Raw genomic sequence first — 22,486 nt, 5'->3', positions numbered from 1 at the left:
ATTTATGAAGCCCGAAACATGGAAACACATGTACGGACGGGTAATGAATTATGAACCTACAAGTTTTACAGAAAGAAGATTACGAGAGATTAACGCTGGTTTGATTATGTGTTCATTACCTCCCCCAAAAGAAGGTCATGTGATTGTCACGGTCTAAAAGAATGAATATTCTACATAAGAGTGTTGAATATGATAAGTATTGGACAATAAATAGATCTTTGTGGTGTTCCATCTTACCATCTGGTCCAATTATTCACTTGAAGAATTCATCACTATCTCGCTCTAAATGGTTGAGGATTTAATCGTTACAGTCTCTGTATAAAAGGCCACATAGTTCCAACTGCTGTAAATATAAGAAGTACCTTATCGTAAACACATAGTTTTTGTTAAATAGTTGAGGTAAACGCGGCAGATTTATATCATTGTTAGCATCAGTGACTGTTAGCATTGATCATCTTTGTTCATTTTAAACCATGATTCATGTGTGAGCAATAGCACTCATTGTTTTTATAATAACAATATCAATATCAGCTTTACAACAAGGTACATTTGATACATTGTGTGTAATACACAATAAGATACACAGATACACAGAGTGATAAAGCTGTTTAGGAACTTTTTGGTTAGGGTGAGGTTGTGAGGTAATTCCCATAACAGACCACCCAAAAAAGGTTTTTCTTGTCCATTCATACAAACAATGATGGGTATTATTTTATTTTAGCTAGTTGCGTGAAGCAGAGAAAGTATTCACAATCCTGGTGCTACTAATCACGGTTGTTAACCATTTTTTCTCTCCAGTAACTCAATAGTTTTTCTTTTGTATTATTATTTTTAAACTGTAGTGCTTGATAAATGATCTCCTATTGAATATCAGTGTAGCCCAAGTATTAGTAAAGTAAGTAAGTAAGTAGTAAAGTAAAGGTTATTTGTAAAGTGCCTTTCTAGACCAGGGTCAGGAAGCGCTTTAACAATCAAAAACAATACACATTCAAAATATATACTTTAAAAGGCCAAATACATAAGACAAACACAGGTCCCAGAAAATCAGAGAAAAGCCTGCACAAATAAGAACGTCTTAAGATGCTTCTTGAAGGAGTCAGTAGATCATCAAACACAGAGGGAGAGGAAGATCGTTCCAAAGCTTAGGAGCAACAGCCTGGAAGGATTTCTCTCTTCTGGTCCAGATCACTGATGTAAGGTGGAGCCTGAACCAGAAAATTGATCCTGAAAGGAACTGGCAGCCAGTGAAGAGTTTCGGGTAAATGTGAGTTCTTCTACTAGAGCAAGTCAGAATTCTCGCTGCAGAGTTTTGTATTAACTGCAGTCGGGACAGCGCCTTCTTGTTTAGACATAGTAGTTTAGTAGTAGTAGTAGTAGTAGTAATAAATCTATTCCATTCGAAGCTAAAGAAAAGTGCAATCTAGAATTCTCATGAATTAACAACTAGTGTGCAGAAGACAAAATAAATAAGTTATTTTTTTTCTTCTTCTTCTTTCTTAAAGGTCTGCCAAATGAAGAGTTTATGAAGCTTCATGAAGCGTTTCATTTCAGAGCCAACTAGATGACACTCATAATTTTACACCGAGGGCGCCCCCTACTGAGCTTCTACTTGTGACCATAGTCTGCAAAAAGCTTTACAAATATAAATGACTTACTTACATAATACGACACTGCCTCATGAAGCTTCGTTAGCCCATCATTTAACTTACTAGCATCATAGAAAGGGACCCGCTTTTTGCGCAGCGTCTACTAATCTTCATTACTCTACAACAAAGACAGACGTGGATGTTTACTGAGGCTTTTGCCTCACTACTTGTATTCCTCTCCAATAAACTTGTCTAAATTACACACACAGCTTTAATATCACAAAAGCTGCTTGATAAACGCTGTGTCAGCAAATCCATAGGGAACACATGCAGAGAGGAAGAAGCGGCGATGAAGGAAAACCTAATGCAGCCTAAGTGGATGATGAAATGGATTCCCGGTGGATGGTACTTCTCACCTCCCGGGATCTTCCACTGGAAAGTGAACTGATTATGGAAGTAAACTGACATTTAAAGATTCAGGATAGGTGGGTATTGATGAGAACATTTTACTTCCCCACCACACAAACCGAGAGCGTCTTTGTGTGGAGCTTGTTTTTCACCGCACGTTATTGATATCTGTAAATAATTGAATAGTTTAGTTTTTAGAATTTATGTTGTTTTTCCTGTACTTTTGGGGAGCAGCCTGACATTTCTTCTCGCACGTAGATTCGATGGAATGTTACCGCGGACAATGCCTCCTGGGAAATTAAAAGCGAAGTCACTCATTTCCCCGAGTCATACATATACAGAGTGCTGTTTAATATAAATTAGAAGTAGCTTTACAATATGGTGTAATCCAAATGAAACGCTCCAGGTGAATCTTATATACCATAAATTACAATTTGGGTGAAGTCACTGAGCTGTATTTCAAACCCAGAAATGTATGTAAATCAATAAATCATTTTCTTTATAGACACTTTTTTGGAAAATCTTCTAAGCGTCTGGAAAGCTGATGTATTTCTCTCACACTTTCAAAGACATGAACATGATCGATAAAGCATCAACTAGAACTAAAAGCATTGATTACACCTTCAGTCTATCTTTTAAATTAAGCTACACTGTGTATCTGTGTGTCAGAGATGACGGCAGGAAGACTCAAACATTGAATTAATGTTTCTGTGTGCGAGAGAAAATACCACGGAAATAAAACAGTTACTATGATAAAATTTATGAAACTGAATAAACCAATTATTAATAATAATAATGCATGATAATGCATTTATTTAACCCTGTTATCTCTGGGTCAAGGTGACCCGGTGGCCCGAAAACAAATGTGTTTGTTGTATCCCTTGTGTTGCCTCGGGTAACCTTGACCCAGAGTTAACACAAGGGTTAAAGCTACCTTTCTAGACACTATTGGAATATAAAGATTTGGAATCATAGTATAATTATTCCTTTAGTTTCAAAAAGTATTAAAGTTGTGTCTTGATTTGGACCATGTAAATCCTTTGTTTTGTCTTTTGGCTCAGCTCTTTTTTTAATATATAGATTCCATATGAAAGAGACCCGTCCGTGCTCTTTTGTGGTTCTACTTTGAGTCTCTCCTGGATGACTTTACTAGGTACTCTTCGGGTACCTACCCCTCTAGATCATAGGTGAGAGTAATAAACATGTAATAAGCAAAATTCAAGTCAACATCGTTCTAACAACCGCAAACTTTATTGACAGACAGAAATAAAGTTCTCTTAAATATACCGAGATTAGAAACATACTAGAATCAGCGATTTTTCTAGCATAATCAATTTGCTGATTCATCTCTACCTGACTTCCAGTGATCCATGGATTTTGTGTGGTTTGGAGTTTTTCCACACTGTGCTGGTTTATCATTCCGAATGTAACACTCGCACGCTCGACTTGTCCTCAAACAATGCAGCGGCGCTGGTGTCTGTGTCGGCATTGTTGATTTAATTACGTAGGCAAAAAATACACTCCATTTACATAATCCGCCGGCGCAATTTCTGGCAGTATAATAGCAGGATGTGAATTCTGTCAAGAGTGGGTCAATGTCAGCGTCACTTTAACACAAGTATTTCTGCTCCTCGTTTGTTTACCTAAAGTCACTACGCTGCTGCACACACACACACACACACACACACACACACACACACACACACACACACACACACACACACACACACACACACACACACACACACACACACACACACACACACACACACACACACACACACACACACACACACACGTTCAAAGATTTGCTTGCTTCTTTCTCAGAGCTTCACCGCCGGCCTACAGTCATGCTTACAGAGCATTTCTACAAAAAACCCCATAATCCCCTCTTCTCCTCTCAGCTCACCTGGCAGCACGAAGCTTCAGCAAACTTTTTTAATACGAGGGCTTGAAAGTTGACAATGAAAAGGAAAGTGGAATTCCGTTGGCAGGGATTCAGTTGTGTTGGCGTTGTTGTGCAGCAGGAGTTAAAATAAAGGTCAGAGCAGTGTTGGCTTACTGTTGCTCTGTTGTGTCAGAGCAGATAATAAAGATTTGTCGAATGGAGATTCTGACTCACCGACCTGGTCCAGGAAGGTTTTGACCTTATGCTGCCTTAACTTCTTCTTTCAGGGCTGAGATTTTTTATTTATTCATTGTTTTGGCGACACTATTGCTTAGGTGTGGCACTCTTTGGAAAAGAGGTGATCCATGGTTTCATTTGTAAAAATATATTGGACACAGTGTACTTTATACATCCATATTACTACCTGACATTTCCAGAAGCCAATACTCCATATTACAAGAGGCATGCAATATTCTGTGATTTTCCTCCATTATTTTGTCTGTTTAGATTATTTTTATCCCAAAATGAGTACGTAAAATACAGATTTATAAAACTTTTTTTTTAGATTCCCTTCCATGTATATATTTTGAAAAATATTAGAACAATTGGGAATATCAAAATATATTTTTCTCCAGCGCCTCTATCTCTAACATACTTCCTATAAAACACTTTTCTTCATGTGTCCAGTCTCTTTTGTCGTCACTTTACCAAAATCATCACAGCTGTTTTTTTCTTATTAAAATACTCAAAGTACATTAATACTGATATTGCGACATACAAGTTACCAGTGCTTAAGGTAAGATAAGGAACAGAGATTATCGTTGTTAACAAATATACGGAGACTAAGAGTAAAAGCGATGCAAGATTAATCAGGTCAAGATGAGAATCCAGATGATCTGACTCCTGGTAGGACGCACCCACTGAATCTTTTATGGTAAAGTTGATCGATTTCCAAAGCAGAGTGAAGAGGAAATCTCTATATAATTGTGGGTGAAGACCAGACATGAGCATAAAGCAGAATTAAATAGTTTTTAATCATAATAAAAAAAGCGTCCAAAAGGCTCTTCTGAAGTACCATAAGACTTCTATGACACCACTTTGAATCATTAAAGTTTACATCACATTTTATGTCCCGTCTCTTGACTTATATAGAACTAAACTGAAAAAAAAGCCATCGTGAAACATTATGGTGATGCTAGTGCGACAGGGAAAATGCCACGATCAAGTTTTGGGGTTTGGGTGTCTCACGCTTCGGCGGGGAGCTGCAGAACATCCCATTTCCAGGGTCAAGTGCTCCCTCTAATGAACTCATTTATCCTGTTCTGAAGGCTCTACCTCCACCGGCAGCCGACCAAACACTCCCTCTCCGAGCGTTCTGTTTCAGGGTTTGTTGAGCATCTAGGTCTGTCCAATGGCATTACCGCTGTTTACTGAACGCTCAACATTGATCAAGAGCAAACCTGAGACTGTCCTCCGCCGGCAAAGACATCTAGCTAATTAGCATTCCCTTTAAAGGGATGCTAATCGTAAGTGACGGATCGCGTTTATTTACGGCGCATTAGCATGTAGCAGGTTGAATGTCATTGATATTGATAGATATCGAGATCAGATATTTTTACATGTCCTAAAGCACCTTTTCAATCTAGACACCTACGATTGACTTTCCTTTTTTTAAATGATAAAAAGTAAAGAACCTTTAAGAAAAAAGCCTGTTTATTACACTTACAAAAGTTAGGCTTCAAATTAAAGCTGTATAATGTAAATGTATTCCACTTTCAACAGTAAAACTGGAAAGAAATAAAACAGCTGGTTGGAAAATTAAATCAGAAAATAAAAAACACCATAAGATGAGGAAATATGAAATGGGAGGAAAAAGCAACTCAACCGTGAAATTCAACCAAAACACGTTGACTATTTATGATGTCCTAAAAAAAAGATACAATTAAAAGACTTGCGTACTCGACGATTTTTCAAAAACTTTTCGTACAACAAAGTATTCAATTACACATGGAGCCAAATCCCGCAGTATATTGTCTGTAATCACATTCAACGGATCAAACTTGATTTCCGCCCGTGATTAAAACACCTGATGTGAAGAACAGCATGAGCTGCGTCTGCTTTAACAAGCCTGTAAATAAAGCACCATGTTTTCAATGATTACAAAGAGTAGTGTTGATGCTTTTTTTTTATCGCTGTTATTGTAAAGAAATAAAGCTCTGTAACTTCTTTGTCACGGCTGAATTGTTGTTTACTGTCTTTGCTGGTTTTTTTGTTTTTTTACGAGGTACAATTAGCAGCTATAGCAGGACACAGATCAAGACATCTTTATGTTTGTGACTCTCCAGGGATCATGGCGGAGATGAACAACCGCTTTCTCTCGCTGATGCTATAGACATTTACTAATCTGATGTGCCTGACTTGTCAACCGAATATTTGGGGGGTTATAATTTGTAGTATAGTAATATATGGGGAAGAAAATAACACAAATGAAAAGAAATACATATTCATATCACTATAAACTTCATGTTTGTATATCTTTTTTAGTTCAAGATCAATTTCCACCATATTTCCAAGTTCATAATAAATGAAAACTGCACGACAACATGTTCCAGAGATCTTTGTCTATATGTTGAGTCCCTGCTGAACGACTATGATTCTTGTGTATATAGACAAAGTTTAAATATGTGTAAAAAAAATAGAAATCCATAATTGTCATGGTGAATACGGGAATGTTTACCTTTGATATCAAAGACTTAAGAACTCTTGAAGAAATGTTCTATCAAAGAGATTTTTAGGATTATAATCATAACCTAATTAATCAAAATATGATATAATGTTACTTATTTCAATACTGTTATGTTTATTTCAACTGTTATTTTCTATTACTTCTATAAGTTCTCATAAGTGTTTAGAGAACAACTTGGTTAATTATTAAGTAGAAAGCAACTACACTTAAGATTACAATCCTCTCGGAGCAAGCAGCCAATGATTCATTTAATTATGTTTTCATTTAGCGTTTGTATACATTGTATTTAAGTACTTTGTGCTGTGTATAGCCATTAAGATTATTTATATCTTGTTTCCCAGTTTTTTCTTTTCCTCCTATTAATCCATCGATAGTAAACTTGTGTTTTGAGATGGTTACAAATACCAAGTTCAATTTTTTTTTCAGGAAATTCATAATTTCCTGAGCCGATGAACCCGGTGAACCCAGTCGGAAGACAACGTTATAAACACTAGTTTTTAATCCACGGCAAGAAAACGAGTGCTGAACAGGAAGAAAACGTTTTTTTCTCGTGGAACTAACGGGACTAAAACAAACCGAAGCAGATTCTGTGTGAACTCAAAAAAATCTGGTTCTGACCAAATATTTAATCTCCTGTCCTCGTGTTCCGTGCGTCTCCGTCGCTCTCTCTCTCCTCCTCCTTCTGCACATTATGCCACCGGGAAAGAGAAAGAAGTCGGATCCCCACTCTCTTCCCGGCTGCACGTCTGTGATGTCATAATCACTCACATCAAAGGCTGCGCGTTCAACACGGCGACTGTCAGCTTCCCTAGAGGCGTCATTAAAAAGACAGCAAGCCGGGCCTGACAGAGACGCATCAAGAGTTGCACACGTAAATACGAACAAGCCAGGTGCTTGAACACACAGCCGCCATTGTTCTTGGAAAAATAAAATAAAAACCCCTGAATGCTATCTACGGGAAATGTTCAGTGAGTTCGAGCTATACGACACTTTCAAACGCGTGAGAGGAAAACATCCGTGATGCCACGCTGACAGCTCATGTTATAGTGCAGAACACGGACAAATAAGTCACACTGGTGCACACTCTCCAACGAGAGGAAGGACTATAAATAGTAAGCCTATGATGTGATGCTGTGTGTGGCTTTCTCCCTGTGGGTTTATGTGTGTGACTGTCAGAAGGGAAGAGAGGGAAGAAGTCGGCGGAGGAGGACGACGCTTAAGACAAAGAAGGCATGTCCGCTGTACGTTCGCATGACAAGCGTGGCAGTGACGCCGAACCCCTCGGGTTTTCGAAAAGCAAACATCGCCGGGGCAGATGAGTTTTCCTCGAAGCCGACGTGGAGGACTTACCCCTGGCAGGGTCTTCTGCTCGTGCAGTGCATTCTGGGCCTTCAGGGCAGACTCTCTGGCACAGTAGGTGAGGAAGGCACAGCCTGGAAGACGTCAGGAGGGACACAGAGACAATTATGTTAGCGGAGCGAGAGGACAAAGCAGAATAGATCACGGCAGCCCGGGAACTCTCTCATCACACATTCAACTCATAAACATTCAACCTTTCATGAGCGTTTTGACCTTGGCTAGCTGGGACGATGATGCTGTTCAAAGTTTAAACTAAACAAGTTATTTTCCAATGCAGTTTTTTGTAAGACAGATGATTCTCGATCTGCACTGTGTAAATAGTTTAACTGTATTTTAATTTATATTTCAATTTGATTTCATTTCATGTTAAATGTTGCAAAACTGTACCAAAGCAAATTCAGAATTGGTGGAACCCTGCACTGATAATGGCGATAAAAAGGCTTTTGATTCTGAAAAACCATCATTACAATGCAATTAAATGAGACTTCTGTATTATCAAAATAAATAAAAATTCCCAGGAAAATTCCAGAAGAATGAAGAAGAAATAATTGAAAAAGAAGGACATAAAAAAGTGTGCTTCACAAAATGTTACGACAAAACACAGACACAAAAGATGAACGTACAAAGATCCTTTATCATCCACTCATTTTTTAATTAAATGATTAAGAATTAAAAACAATTCTTCCATCACAAAAATGAATAAATAAAAAACAAAGAGAAAGGAAAAATAAATTAGTTAGTCAAATACAGCCTCAACCATAACAAAGCCAACCCAAAATTACCAAAATAGTTATTATGGGAATTGAAAAGGACAATAAAAACATTAAGAAAACAGAGAAAGCCAACTTCAAAAATGAACTCCCAAAAAGGAACTTGATGGAAAAAGTAGATAATAAAAAAAACAATAAAACTTTGCATGGTGTGTCCAAGTCCTCTTCTCAGTCCCACTCGCACTAAAGATATTCAATAAAACATTTTCCTGCGTTCTGTTGCGTAACATCTCCTCGTGAAATGCATCAACTCTGACTGAGGCGTCTCACTGCAGGACTGAAATAGCACTTTCCCATTCGTCCATCGTGCTCATCTGCCTGCTGTGACAGGGATAGACATCTCCCTGACAGGAGCACCGCACACCCCCTCCCCCCCCCCAACCCTCCGCCTCGCCACCCTTCATTTCTCTGCTCCATATGTTCCAAGACTACCCACAATCCTTGATTTCTGATAGCACCTGGGCTGACATGTGGGGGTGGAAAGGGAAAGACGGAGATGGCTCGGCAGAAGCCGTGGGGAACGTTCGGGTCTCTCGCTCACCACCTCCTGTTGACAGTCAGAGACACGTCACCGACAGACGCCTGACAAACTGTCAATCTGTTGATCCAGACGAACGATTCGACTGTGTGACAGTTTAATAAAAAAAAAGAAAAAAAGACGACTGTACAATTATTCACAGTGACAAAATTCAAATGGGAGACAATTGAATTGTGCTGATGATGTCTTTGTGTAAAATATTTGTCCAAGTAAACAACTTTGACTTGAAGCCTCTTTAGACACTTATTATATTTGAACTTTCACCCTATGATCAGAAACAAATCTTCCTCTCATTAGTTTTCTTTTCCTTGTTCGCCTTAAGAGGATCACAGGAGCAGGTCGTCCACAACAAGAGACGTTTAGAGTCACAACCACTCAAACAAGAACGACTCAAAATTAATCATTATTTGTTTTCTCCCCTTTTCTTGTCAAAACACATTGAAAAAAATAACCCTACTCCATTTATATTGTATTTATATATTATGTCTATTGTTGTTCTACAGAAGAACAATTGGGAATGTCACAGAATATTCCCAAACTGCCATCGAACGTTATTGTTGCTCAACGAGATCTACTTTCTCTTTCTGCTGCTCCTTTCCTCAAACACTACCTTGGGATGCTTCACTTTGAATGATTCCTCATGAGACAGTTTATGGTAATTACGGTAAACATCATGGTCTTTGAATAGCGCAGCTTAAATTGGCAAAAATGATTGTAATAGAAAAAGAATTGGCTTCAAATAAGGATCAGCCAAAAATCAAATAAATATTTTATATATATATATATTTTTGTATCAATTTTTTCAGCCAGTTTTCTCTCTTTTAAATAATGTTTTGATACTCAACTTTTGAGTTCTTTTCAAAGGGACAATGTTTTAGCGTGGAGGCCTGATAAAGGAAGGGCGGAGTTGAAATGACTCACTATCACTGTCGGGTCCACTATTCACTGAGAACATGATCAAAAGTAAAACCTCTAAACTTCAGATAAGTCACTTTAGTTCAGTTAGTTCACGTTTTTGCAAATGACACGGCAACAACATGGGCTGAAACTATTCTATAATACTTGACGTAAAATCAACATAAGCTTGTGACATATATTCATTTGAAAGCTCCGATTGATATGTTAACTCCTGGAGTAACATTGAGCTTGGTAAGCTAGCATGTTTACGTGCAGACTCTTTAAAATAGTCTCTAGAATATTATTCCAACCTGCAAACTGCTCGCTGGCAAGACTCACTTATTTCCCTGATGCAGCGTCGGTCGGGTCCAGGAGCGTTATTGTGGGTGCTTAATCCATCTTGTTGACATTCGGAGGTTTTAGGGCAACAGGAAAAACGGCGCTAATGACACTCACTCAAGGAAGAAGCAAGCGAACCGATTAAACCCGTCCTGGACTTCACGTTTTTTTTTTTGCAGCGAGAAAACCACACAATTAATTAGCATAAATATCACAGGTCAACTAGATCGCTCTGGCGTACCGGAGGCTATTTGTTTGTCGTCACGCGGCGTATGTAGAAGTCAAAAGCCTCCAATCCGCTCTAGTGTGCGTCTTTAACCCCGGGGTCCTTCTGATGGCAGTGCACCGGGGAGCCCGTTGGTGTTTTTAATTAATGGGCCTCTCGCTCATTAGGCGGAGTGGGAGCTGGCCGCTGACAGCTTGGCTACCTCCACTTCCTCTCAAGGGCCCGGCGCACTCACGCTACTACGTCCCAACAGGAAACATGTGAGCGGCTCGTTCACATGCGTGACGCTCCACTGGAACCCGGGTGTAATTGGAACCAGTTAATTGTCTTCATTTGACGTGATTATTCATCAAAAAAAACGAGATAAGATGAAGGAAACTGAATGTATTTCATTCTGTTTTTTATGAATAAGTAATCATAGCTATTCATTAAATAATGGTGTCTTTAATCATCTTAAAGATGAACATTTTGTAAGACTTCAATCAATGTAAGGAGCATAAATTCCATCTAATATCTTTTTAAATTATGTACACAAAATACACTTTATTTAAAGTGATGAAATTCAAATTTCAACCTTTTTTTTTTTACTCACCCTCATGTCGATTTAGGGTTAAGATTATTCTCAGAGTAATCTGTTCCTTTTTAGCATTATAGGCAAAAATGTAAATCCTTTATAATGAAGTGACTATTGCGCCGTCTTCATCTTCGTCTGAGAACCTCCATCATGCTTGGAGGTTTCTGTTTATTGTTCGAAAGTAGCCTTAAGTTGATGTTATAAGTCATATGTTGGTATTTTAATTACACATCTTAATTAAAATCTGGTTAATGATAATTTTACAAGTATGTAAGAAGCTAACTCTACACGGGAGATGGGAAAATTGACCAGGTCTTTGGTATAAATGTGTGGTAAAAGTGTACATTTATATTCAAAATGAGTATAAACCATGCTTGACGTGATCTTCCACACTTAAATTAAGAGTTCATCTCATTTTCAATTTCTATCTCTTGAACCGAAACGCACACGAAAAAACAATTTTTGTTGACTGACCATGGAGCATCTATCATATCCCCGCTCGTGTCAGAGCTCGCATGAACCTGCACATGCGACCGCGGTCACATACGAGCATGAAAAGTGACAGCAAACAAACGTTCAATTTATCATCATTGTCACAAGTCAGATGCTGGCAGCAGTCGTCCCGCTAAGACCCACATTGGCCCAGGAGAGAGAGAGATAAGCTGTTTGTTTCTGCTGTCGATGCTGCCAATTTGGTTTCCCATCACTTCAAATTCAAATCAACAGCAGAGCAGAGGGGATCTCAGAAAAATGCGCGAGAGGGGGAGGACGAAGAAAGATGAGAAAAGAGGGTGGAGTGACTAAAAGCTGAGAGAGAAAAGGATGCTAAAAAAGAGTGAAAGAGGGGAGTAGATAAGATCGCCCAGCTCCGGTGAACACCATCCCCCTGTGTCCTACACTGGCTTCTTATCTCTGCTGCTGCAGACACCCTAAAGGGACACACGGCTACTGAGAGAAACTCCAACAGAAGGACAGACAGATGAGGCAGAACATGGAAGAGAGATGAAGATTTTCAAAATTAACATCCTTGTCTGTCTATAAACCTTCTAGAAGCTACTGCTCAGTAAGATGATCGGACCTGATATCGTGACAACCAGGTACTTTACCAACTCCCTTGTAAGTATTAATATGAATAATCTAACTGAAAAAAAGGCGCTTCATATAGTTATATTAACATTTAAAAGAAGAGATATTTTTAAATGGTGCCATTAGTTTGACAGTGCTTTCCAGTTATATTTCTTTAACTTATCTTCTTGCTGCTGACAATGGTTGAGTTTGGCCATCCCACTTCTAACGCCTTTTCTCGGGAAAAAAATACAAATAAGACACAAGAAAAAAAGGCTTACAAACCTGAAGCGTTGGTTCAAATCTACTCCTCTGCCACTTTACTTACAGTAACTTTTGTGTGGCACATGTGTGTCTTTACTGTTGCTGTTGTTGTTTTAAAAAAAGACTTTTAATAGAAGCTATAGATGGAAATAAACATTAAAAAGACGTAATGATTCAGAGAAACGCGATTAATAGCATGTAAGCTACTCTATAAACTGGTTGCCCACATTAAGAGAAAATAGAAAATCAATTTTTATTCCCTGTCCTCCATCAAACAAACTGCTTACGGGGATCTTGCCAAAGTTTTAGACACAGTAACAGTTGTGCAGCCTTTGTTTCCTGAATGCTAATTTGAACATGAAGCATCTCTCTGGTCTTTAAATACATTAATGTTCCTCAGGAACCAGACCTTTTGAATTCTATTATCTAAATTACGATATCAAAATGTAATGGAGGGGATCTTGTTTTTACTGCCCTTACATTAACCATATTATGTTTTATTTTACACTCATCTTTTTTTAATCTCATACGAGACCCTCAAGTAAGTTTGATGGGCCTGATTTGGCTCTGGGTCTTTGGCATGAGATTCCTACTTCTTAGAACATCTTCTTACGAAGGGTCCTTGACAACAACAACCTTTGTGATCCAAGAACAACTTCTTTAGTTCACGTTCTAAGCTAAATGTCCGTTGAAGCCACATCGAGAAACATTCGATTATTGTCATACCATTGTGTATTTCACTTATGTCGCATCTTCTTACTCGGAAACCATTTAAATCGCCCCCTTCTTTAACACGAGATAATTCCAATTCTGACACCTGAGTACATTGTAAATGTCTAACCCTCTTATTGAGAAAAAATGATGAAAAGTAACATTCTGGGTTTACAAGTAGAAACCACTCTGAATGGATGAATAATGGAAAGTCGCCCATTCCCTCCAATCCTGTTTACTGTGGAATTCTTTAGAGATATGACCGACCAGCAGGATTGATACAGCCGTCTAAAAAAGGTGTCTGGAATTAAGGGTGAAACACTTATCAGTAGGAATGGGTATAGTTTAGTTTAGTTTAATCAAATATCAATGCTAAAACCAGTAGAGATAGAATGCAAGATACCTACATTTAAGCTATATTTTAAAAACTTTGCGGCTAAATTTTGTGAGAAGACCATGATGCGCTTTGACATAACGATTTATCGGGACACAATCAACGTTGCCTTTTGGTTAGATAACCACTGTTTATGGCAGAATCTTTGCACATTAGTAAACACCGATTATCAGTTTTCATAAAAAAGGGCATTAAAAGGCATTAAAAATGTCATTTGGCTCTTGTGCGATTTCATTGTCCTGTTTTTGGACCACCTTAAAATACCCTCCTGAAAACTTTTGAAGCAACACTAATGTTGCTGAAACAGTAGAACCATTGGCTACGATCCCTCGCGCTGCTGTTCATTAACCAAAACAAGAATGACACTTGTAATAAAGAACGCTTATAACACAAGTACAACCCTATTGATTCCTGATGATCCTACTTCAGTCACCATTTCCTATAAAGAGTACTTCCCTGAAATAAGTAGCCAAACCATATCTGGATTAATCTTCTGTTATAATCCAACTAAACAAATATGTTGATGTTTATTGTCCTTGTTCTATGAATCATGGACTGAAGAAGACACTAGAGGAGAAGAAAGTCAATATTATTAAAAGATCTTCACATGACACTGCTGACTCTGTAGCCGCAGAGCTCTAGAACTCAGGAAAAAAAAAAACTTTGGCATGAAATATTGTTTGAGGCTGTCCAATTTCAGTCTGTCAATAGAAACTTTCAAGTCTCCCCCTTCCAGCATTTATCTTCGTCTGAAAGCGTTGACCAAGGACGGCCTTTGCTCAATAAAAGGAAGAATGTTTTTTTCCCCCTTACTTTTGAAAAGATTGACCTCAAGACAAGAATGCTCTAACCTGATTCTTTTTTCCGAGTGCTTATGGCTTAGATAACGCTTTTCAAATCACTTTGGAATTGGGTCAAAGTGAGGATGAAAAATTCTTGGCTTATTGTTGTGAGAGAAAAGAGACGTTTCAGCAAAAGTGGAAGGAAATGGTTCTGTAATACACAAGAGTCGGGTCGACTCTGAGAACAATGTTTGATCAAATATGTTTGTTGCACTGTCGTAGCCTAGATTGTGGTTAACAATTCAGTCTAACCAGTTTCCTGCACTTTAATTTTGTTTCCAAACAAAATACTTCCAAACTCAAATCCACAGAAGGGGATTTAATTCATCCACATAAAAAGATTTACAGTTTGATAACATATGCTCTTTTTTTGTCGAACACACAAAAGAAGTGCGACAAGTAGGGATGTGTATTGTATGGGTTTTACTTTTTATTTCTTAAAGGGTGGCGCAGCTCAAATAAATGGCTGGATATATGGTTCAAGAATGATGACAAATTTGTCCAAAACCTGGAAAAATGAATCAAGTAAATTAACATAAATAAATAAACTAAAAAAGGTACTAAAATCTGCTTGGCTTTAATGTCAATATTATACTACCTCGCATTGCTTCTGTGTGGCAAAACTCTGTCATTATTACCGTAATTGTCAAAAAGTTGCTTTTCTTTTTGGTCTCAATACTACCGTTTTAATAAGAACTGGTATGAAAAGCGTACCAAGAATCAATACCCTTTCCTAGTTATAAGTATACTACACAATAGTTTGTATAGTATATATACGTATGTGCCAAATACATCAAAATAATGCTTTTTATTAATAATAATAATAATAATGTTTAAATAATGTTAATAATTATGAGTTTCACACGTCCTTTACATGTTCGACTGAGAAGTCACCAAACTAAATTTCTGTAAACTCTGCAAATAGTCCAATTTTATGGGTCTGAAATTTTGAAGTGCAGTGAATAAGAACGTTTTAAGCAACAACTACTTGTAATTTTCGGATTCACCGAAATTGAAAGGGTGTCCGGGCTAAGGGTAGTTTGGGAAATCGTTGTCTTCTGCTCACATTATCTCTCAGGAATCTCAACAAAAATTCTGCCTGTTAGAAATAAATAAATAAAAAAAATCTCTTCTCTGAAGAAAAACACTTTTCTCTTCAATCTAATGAAATATTGAATTCCTCGCTCAATAGAAGCTGAACTCTAAAATGGAAACGTGGAGGTTGTAACACGGTTTAACTACACACAGCTGTGCCCGGCTCTGACCGCTAATAATGCTTCCATAGGGATAATATTGAAGTATATTAAAAGGTTCTGGATTAATTTGGAAGCAGCGGACAGGTCCACGTTAAACACTCGCCGCTTAATCTGGTAGAAAGTGAAAAGGCCCTCACTGTTCCGTCTATGAGGAATAGTAATTCAATAAAGTGAGCCGCGCTCGCTCGTATCCCCCCGACCTCAGCTGACCTCTCCGATCATTAGTCACAATGGAAAACCGTATAGGGGAAAGTAAAGGGACAAAGTCTCCAATCGTCAGTGAAAAGAAGATCCAGTGTAAAGAAACAACAAAATCATGTAGTAAAGCCGCTGGTAATAATGAAAATCTTTAGCAGAACTAAGCAGCAATTCCATAAAAGAAGCGGTAAAGGTTCAATGGTCGTCTCTATACTGTTGTTTCCTCTTTACTGTAACATCCAGAGCGTGCTATAGAAGGGGAAAAAAAAGCTACACGATGGCTTTTAAAGACGGATGATTGATGAAATCAAAGACATGCCTCTTTTCCATATGCTGCATTATTTCGCCGAGGGGAAGGACAAAAGCACAAAAGCAACACTTCTCTACATTTCAATCAAGAGGAAAGATTCCGCCCGGCAAACTCATCTGAAATGTCACAGTGATTGAGTTGATTTAATAACGCTTCATAAGAACTTTTCACATCTGTTCCGTGAGCGCCACAGGAAAACATTTGCTACTCTTGACACACGAGGTTACAAATGAAGGCTTGAATAATATATAATTCTATATTAAATTTAAAACCTGAAGAGCTCAATCATTTATGTTTGCGTGTATTTTAATCCTAAAGAGACAAACTACTGGTTTGTACATTTTACTTTGGTTGACTCTGTGTTTCAATGTTTGGACCAGCTATTGTACTACTGGGTTTTCAAGACAGATAAGTATTTTGTTCTTTTTTAACATCATGGGGCTACATCCTGTTATTAAATTGTGAATCCAATTCAGAAGTGCAAAAAGCCACAATTTATTGGGTGTCCTTTTGGAAGAAGTACTGGAAGTCACGTTAAAGCTTAAAAAACGACTTTTACAGCATTAAAACAAATAATATTGACTTTGCATTATTAGGGCGTGGTTAAAAGTGAAGGCATGTCAGCTGTCGTAGCCTCAACTAAAACAGCGGCATCATCATCAGCCAATCATAATTTAGGCCACCCAAATTTCTCTTAACTGGAAGATTGCATTTACGATATGAATTTGATTCAAAACTACTGTTAAACAACAGCAGTTAAAGTCAAGTTAAACATTATACCTTTCATTTACCAATAGGCCGTTCAACTATCCATTTATCATTTATAAATCATTTTTTTTCAAGTCAAGTAAAGCTCAATGGCCGGACATTTTTGTGTCCTCAAAATAGTAAGAGAAGAAGTTTGCATCTTGGGTCACACCACATGTGTCTTGATAAAGTTCAGGCAACCCTTAAAATATGTGATCATATATGTTTCGGTTGGATCTGATGCCATTTGGTGACACTTCAATATCGGTCTGGAAAACCAAAATCAGAATCCAAAACCCCCCAAAAAAACAATCATCATGAATTAAAAAATGCTGCTCATGCATCCGAGCTCCCATAATGAGAATTTGTTACATAATACGGTATTACACAGCTTTGTCACGTAGGGAGAACCACCGGAGGGTGACTCCGAAGGACACGCTATACTTAAAAAAATTAAGAGAAAAGCTCTGTGTTGATGCCGGTGCTAATCCAGAGATTAAAAATATTAAATAGGAGACACCAATGTAGGAACACTTTCAATTTAAAACAGATTAGATGTGTGTGTGAGAGAAAGAGGGGTCCCTGAAGATAACAAGTCGCAGCTTCCCCGAGTGGACGTCTCTAAGCTGTGCTAATCGATTGGCAAAGGAGGAAAAAGGGCCAGCTTTAATGTGTTGCATGTGAAGGATTTACTGGAGAGCGGAGCAACTGAATCAATGGAGTAGAAAATGCATCATTAGGACAGTGTCATCCGCACGCCACCTGCCCACCGCACGCCCTCGCTCACCCCAGTCCGGCTCCGTGTGGCTGGAAGCAGAATTACACCCACCAGGAGCACTAAGCGTGCAGCAACAAACAAGCACACTAAATAAACACTCCGGCGGAAAGTATGACATGTCGCATAAATGCTTAAACACACACTCATGGCCGCACTTGTCAAAAGCTCTCTGGGAGCTGTCCCCAAATATCCAGGGAGACAAATCACCTCATCCTACCTCAGCCATTTTGTCCGGAAATGTTTAAGAGATCCAATTTTAGCTTTTAACGGAATTAATTATTAAAGTTGAATGGCTCCGAAGATGAACCAAAACTATCTTTTGAGAGAAGCTCCTAAATACCTCATTTTGCAACCTAGACCAGGAGACACTAACTAAACACCATCCCACAGATATTTTATTAATTTTGTATTGATCCCACCTTGAAATATATTTTTATCTGTATAAATATAATTATATTTTATTGTCTATGCAACCAAAATGAGCCGCATTTGAGGTCGTTGAGGTAAAGACTCCAGGGATGGGGTCAGAGATAGTTAATGGATCCTTCCTCAAGGTTGTGGGTAGTAAACTCAATCATGATAGGGGCAAAAATCTAAAACACAGTCTAAGTCAAATGTTTAACAAACCGACGTTTATTGAACAATCCTGCTTTTGCAGGAAACATCCGTCTGTCTTTTAATTATTTCATCTAGCACATTCCTCTGTGTTGTTTCTCCTTGACTTGCCACACATTGCTACTAACAAATTGTTATTGAAGCATAATACCTGCTTTTCATTTTCTTTCTTTAATATCTTATTATTTATTTATTATTATTTTTTGTTTCAATATGATTATAGGCATAGGATATACATACATCTTAAAACGTACATCTTCATAGATCAAAAAATCAACTTGAATACATTGTTAAGTGCAAAAACATCTGGACTGGACTGAGGATCTTGTCACGTCATTTGTTATTGTGTACTTTGTGATCAAACTGTGTATTTTATCGTCACCATTGCCGTTGTTCTTTATCTCCTTCCGCGCTTGGGTCTTTTGTTTAACAAATCATAATAGATGTTGGGCTTTGAGTGTAACTTGTGATGTAATGGCAGTTCGAAAAATGTCATCACCCACATAGCTCTCTATGTGTTGGACTCATAACCACTTCTTCAAAATACGCTCGCAGTATTTAATTTATAATATTGACAACAATTCACTTTTACATCATGCAACATTTGTACACATTTTTTTGTTCAATAATAACAATACATAACTAAATTGTAATGTCCTTCACTCACTATTGTCCTATGCCATCTTCATAATTATTTTTTTATAAAATATAATTGATTCTTGTCAAGCATTCACAGAAATGTTCAGTTCCTTCACCCATTATGGACATTTCCTTAGAGTTTAATTGATACGATCACAACTTTGAGGCTAGTTTAGTGACAGACGGATAAATGCGACAAAAACATCACCTTCATGCGGGTTGCTTTGGGCTGGAGTCAGAGGGGAAGGAGTCTGACACTTCCACCTCTACAGTGGATTAACAACACTTTGACACTTTCATTTGCAATAACGTAAAGTCACTTTGTTTAGTTTATTTTATTTATACTATCGTTATATTCAGTTACTGTTGTTCTTATTTAATACTATCGTTCTTCTGTGTGCTGTTTTGTTTTTTTCTCTATTCCTTCTATACTACTGGAAAACAGAAATTTCCCTGAGAGTGTCATCTCAAAGGGATCAATAAAGTGCAGTCTAAGTCTAAGTCTATGTATCAAGTTGAACCTCTGTGATCGGACAACAGAGTGCTGGTAAAGTCGAAGGTCGTTGCGTCAACAGGGGGCTCATTGTCCCATCTTGAGCCCGGACAGTAAAAGTCGTGGACTCCCTGATCAGACTTTAAGTGGTGATTTGATTCTGGTCACGCCCACAGATTCCCTTGAATAGAGGGAAGCCCACTGGCTCGGCTTCATTTTTGACTCAGAATCAAGCCACCGAAGTTATCAACTTGTTTATTAAAGTATTCATAACGAGACAAATCAATCAACGATATCTAGAATGCTTTTAGCGCACTTTGTCAAGGGAGTGCTCCCCTGACTCTTGTAAAACAGTTTCAGGATAAACACTCCCATTAATATTCTTCTGTGTACCTTCTTCCCTCCCTCCGTCTGTCCTATTATCCTCCCTCAGCGGACATCCTGTCCTGTCCCTTTCGCCTCGCCAACCCGCGAGACGGGAATCCAAACACGGAAGGAGGAACATGAATCATACACTTCCTGTTGTTGCATCCCGTCTGGGAAAAGGAAGAGAGAGGATGCCCTCGGGGCTCCGATTGATTCCAGAGACTTAATTTGGTTTATTAGCCAAGATGTTGGGCCCTGCGAGTGGGCTCCCAAAGGCCGCCGAGTCCCCCCTACTCTCATTCCCGATCTTCTGAAGGAGAAAGCCTGCGTAATTGTTTTCCCTCCATCTTCTGTGTCATTGTCAGATGGGTCCTGCGGGATTATTAGCAACCCCAGGTCCCTCAATAATTCATCCGGAGCTATTTATACACAGATGGAGAGTCCTCTAAAGTCTCCCTCAGTGAGCTTATCTGACGCTTAGACAGACAGACAGAGCGAGAGAGAGTGAGAGAGAGAGAGAGAGAGAGAGAAACGCTGCTACAAAGGGAGAGATAGACGGAGAGAAAATGAGAGAGACGTACAAAGACAGTGAGAAAAATCGAGAGAGGCTGTGACAAATGCAAAGAGAAGAAAAACAAGCCTGATAGAGGATGAAATAGTGAGGAGGAGAGACAACAATGTTTTTTTTTTGTTTTAAGGTAGACACAATGACAATCAGCTTTGATTTTCAAGGAGAAACTTTTGCCAAAATAAACCATGTTATCCCACCACACGGGTGACGTCTCATCTGCCCCCCGGTTTTCCCCTCCATTTAACACAATTAAGATGTTCGCGGAGTGAAGGACGGATGAAAGACGCACGGCTATCTGTCCTCTCCGTCGGCCGTTTCCAACCATTTGCAAAAAAAAACCCAAACAACGTCAACAAATTAGCACGTAGAGCTGAAATCCCGTACCTACGGTGGTCTGCCAGTAACTCCCCTTCGCCTGTGTTGTCAAACTAATGAAGCCTTTGGCGCACAAAAGTTGAGTTTCACGGCTCCTTTGTTGGTGCTCCAGCCACAGATAATATTTATATTCATCCCCTTTGGCAGTCGCTTTTATGCGGCTCGTTTAGAGAGCTTGGCTTCCTCTTAGACAAATTGGGACATTCAAAGGCTGATTGGAATGATAGTTTTTATATTTTTGCATCGATGGCACATTAATCGGAGTGAGTATTGCTGAGCGAGAAGAGTTGCCGGAGCACCCGGTGTTCTGTTCTGGCTGCTGAACATAGTATCATTAAAGTTTCTTCTTATTTAAAGGAAGTGTTGTTCTATGCTTTTTTTTGGCTGAATCTCTGAGAGGGAATAAATGGACTGTTTTCTGTCCATAAGGTTTAATAAGTATGTTCTATAAGACTTGATACAAGAATTGTGTTTGACTTTTAAACATTATGGATTGATTTGCTTTAGATCGCCAAGGTGTTCCAAAGTCAGCTGAATGATTTAGTCTCTGAAACATTTCCTTGGTTTGCCCCGAGCCCTCCTCCTATTTTCAAAAACAGCTCACCAAAGTGTCATCCCTGAAACATTATGACCAGATACACAACCCACTTTGAGTATCTTCTAGACGACTGAGACCAGGGTTGTCCAACTCAATCACCTAGTCCTAGTCAACGCAATGTATTCTTGTCTCAAATTCTGAAAAATCCAAACAAAATCTTTGAATCATTCCTCATTGATGCAATTCTTTTCAAAATATGAAATCGCAACACTAGTCCTAACTTCCAGTCCATTCCCTTTAGAACCCATAATTCTTCAGCAATTTCCCTTCATTGGATAAAAACAGAGCTTCAAAGGGCAAAGTTGGAGCACACCTTCATAGTACATTCAAATGCATGGGGATAGATGTTCCTTTTTGGTTTCCTTTAAGCTAATATATTTGGCATTTTGGCTAAATATGTGTTTTGCTTGTGGGCTACATACAACTACTTTAATTTGGAAAACTTATTTGTCCTCATGTATGTGCGACATTTTTATATTATTGTATAAATATAATTAGTTTCGACATCCACCGTTGAGCTAATACTAGGAAAACCAAGTGTTTTCAGTGGACAGGGCTAAAGAACATTTTCTAATGTAAATATTTTTATTAAAAAAGACTTTTGTATAATCAGACACATACTGATGAATACAATAGAGGTCCAACATCTATTTAAGAGACACTAAAACACTTTAACACTGTTGAGAATCAGAGGATGATCTTCACCCTTCATCTCAAAATAGTGAGGAGTTCTGATCATGTCCTACATGTCCAGGTAAGTGGAAGATAATAGTAAGAATGGTAATGAGAAGCCTGAAAGTCTGATGTCACCTGCAGGTGAATCTGATCTGTGTTTCCGTGGCCCTACCTTCACCTATGAGAGAAATCTCTATGGATTTACAACAGTTTGAAAGGCACCTGTCCAATCACGGCTACAGTGACAGTATCAATAAG

The 22,486-nt window shown here is 38.4% G+C and overlaps 1 protein-coding gene across 6 annotated transcripts in view; it reads right to left on the bottom strand.

Moving 5' to 3' along the window:
- Nucleotides 1–22,486, bottom strand: part of celf4 (CUGBP, Elav-like family member 4) — a 109,702-nt gene that overhangs the window by 70,758 nt on the left and 16,458 nt on the right. For all 6 annotated transcript variants that reach the window (XM_087801373.1, XM_087801376.1, XM_087801374.1 and 3 more), the window contains exon 2: nucleotides 7,979–8,061. In XM_087801373.1, coding sequence (XP_087657499.1) covers nucleotides 7,979–8,061 — 83 coding nt within the window. The remainder of the gene's footprint in view (nucleotides 1–7,978; nucleotides 8,062–22,486) is intronic.

This window comes from Callionymus lyra, chromosome 10, assembly GCF_982586985.1.
Source record: "Callionymus lyra chromosome 10, fCalLyr1.hap1.1, whole genome shotgun sequence".
In the NCBI taxonomy this organism is placed as follows: Eukaryota; Metazoa; Chordata; class Actinopteri; order Syngnathiformes; family Callionymidae; genus Callionymus; species Callionymus lyra.
The sequence above is the reverse complement of the archived record's forward strand: the minus strand, read 5'-3'. Positions and strand labels throughout refer to the sequence as shown.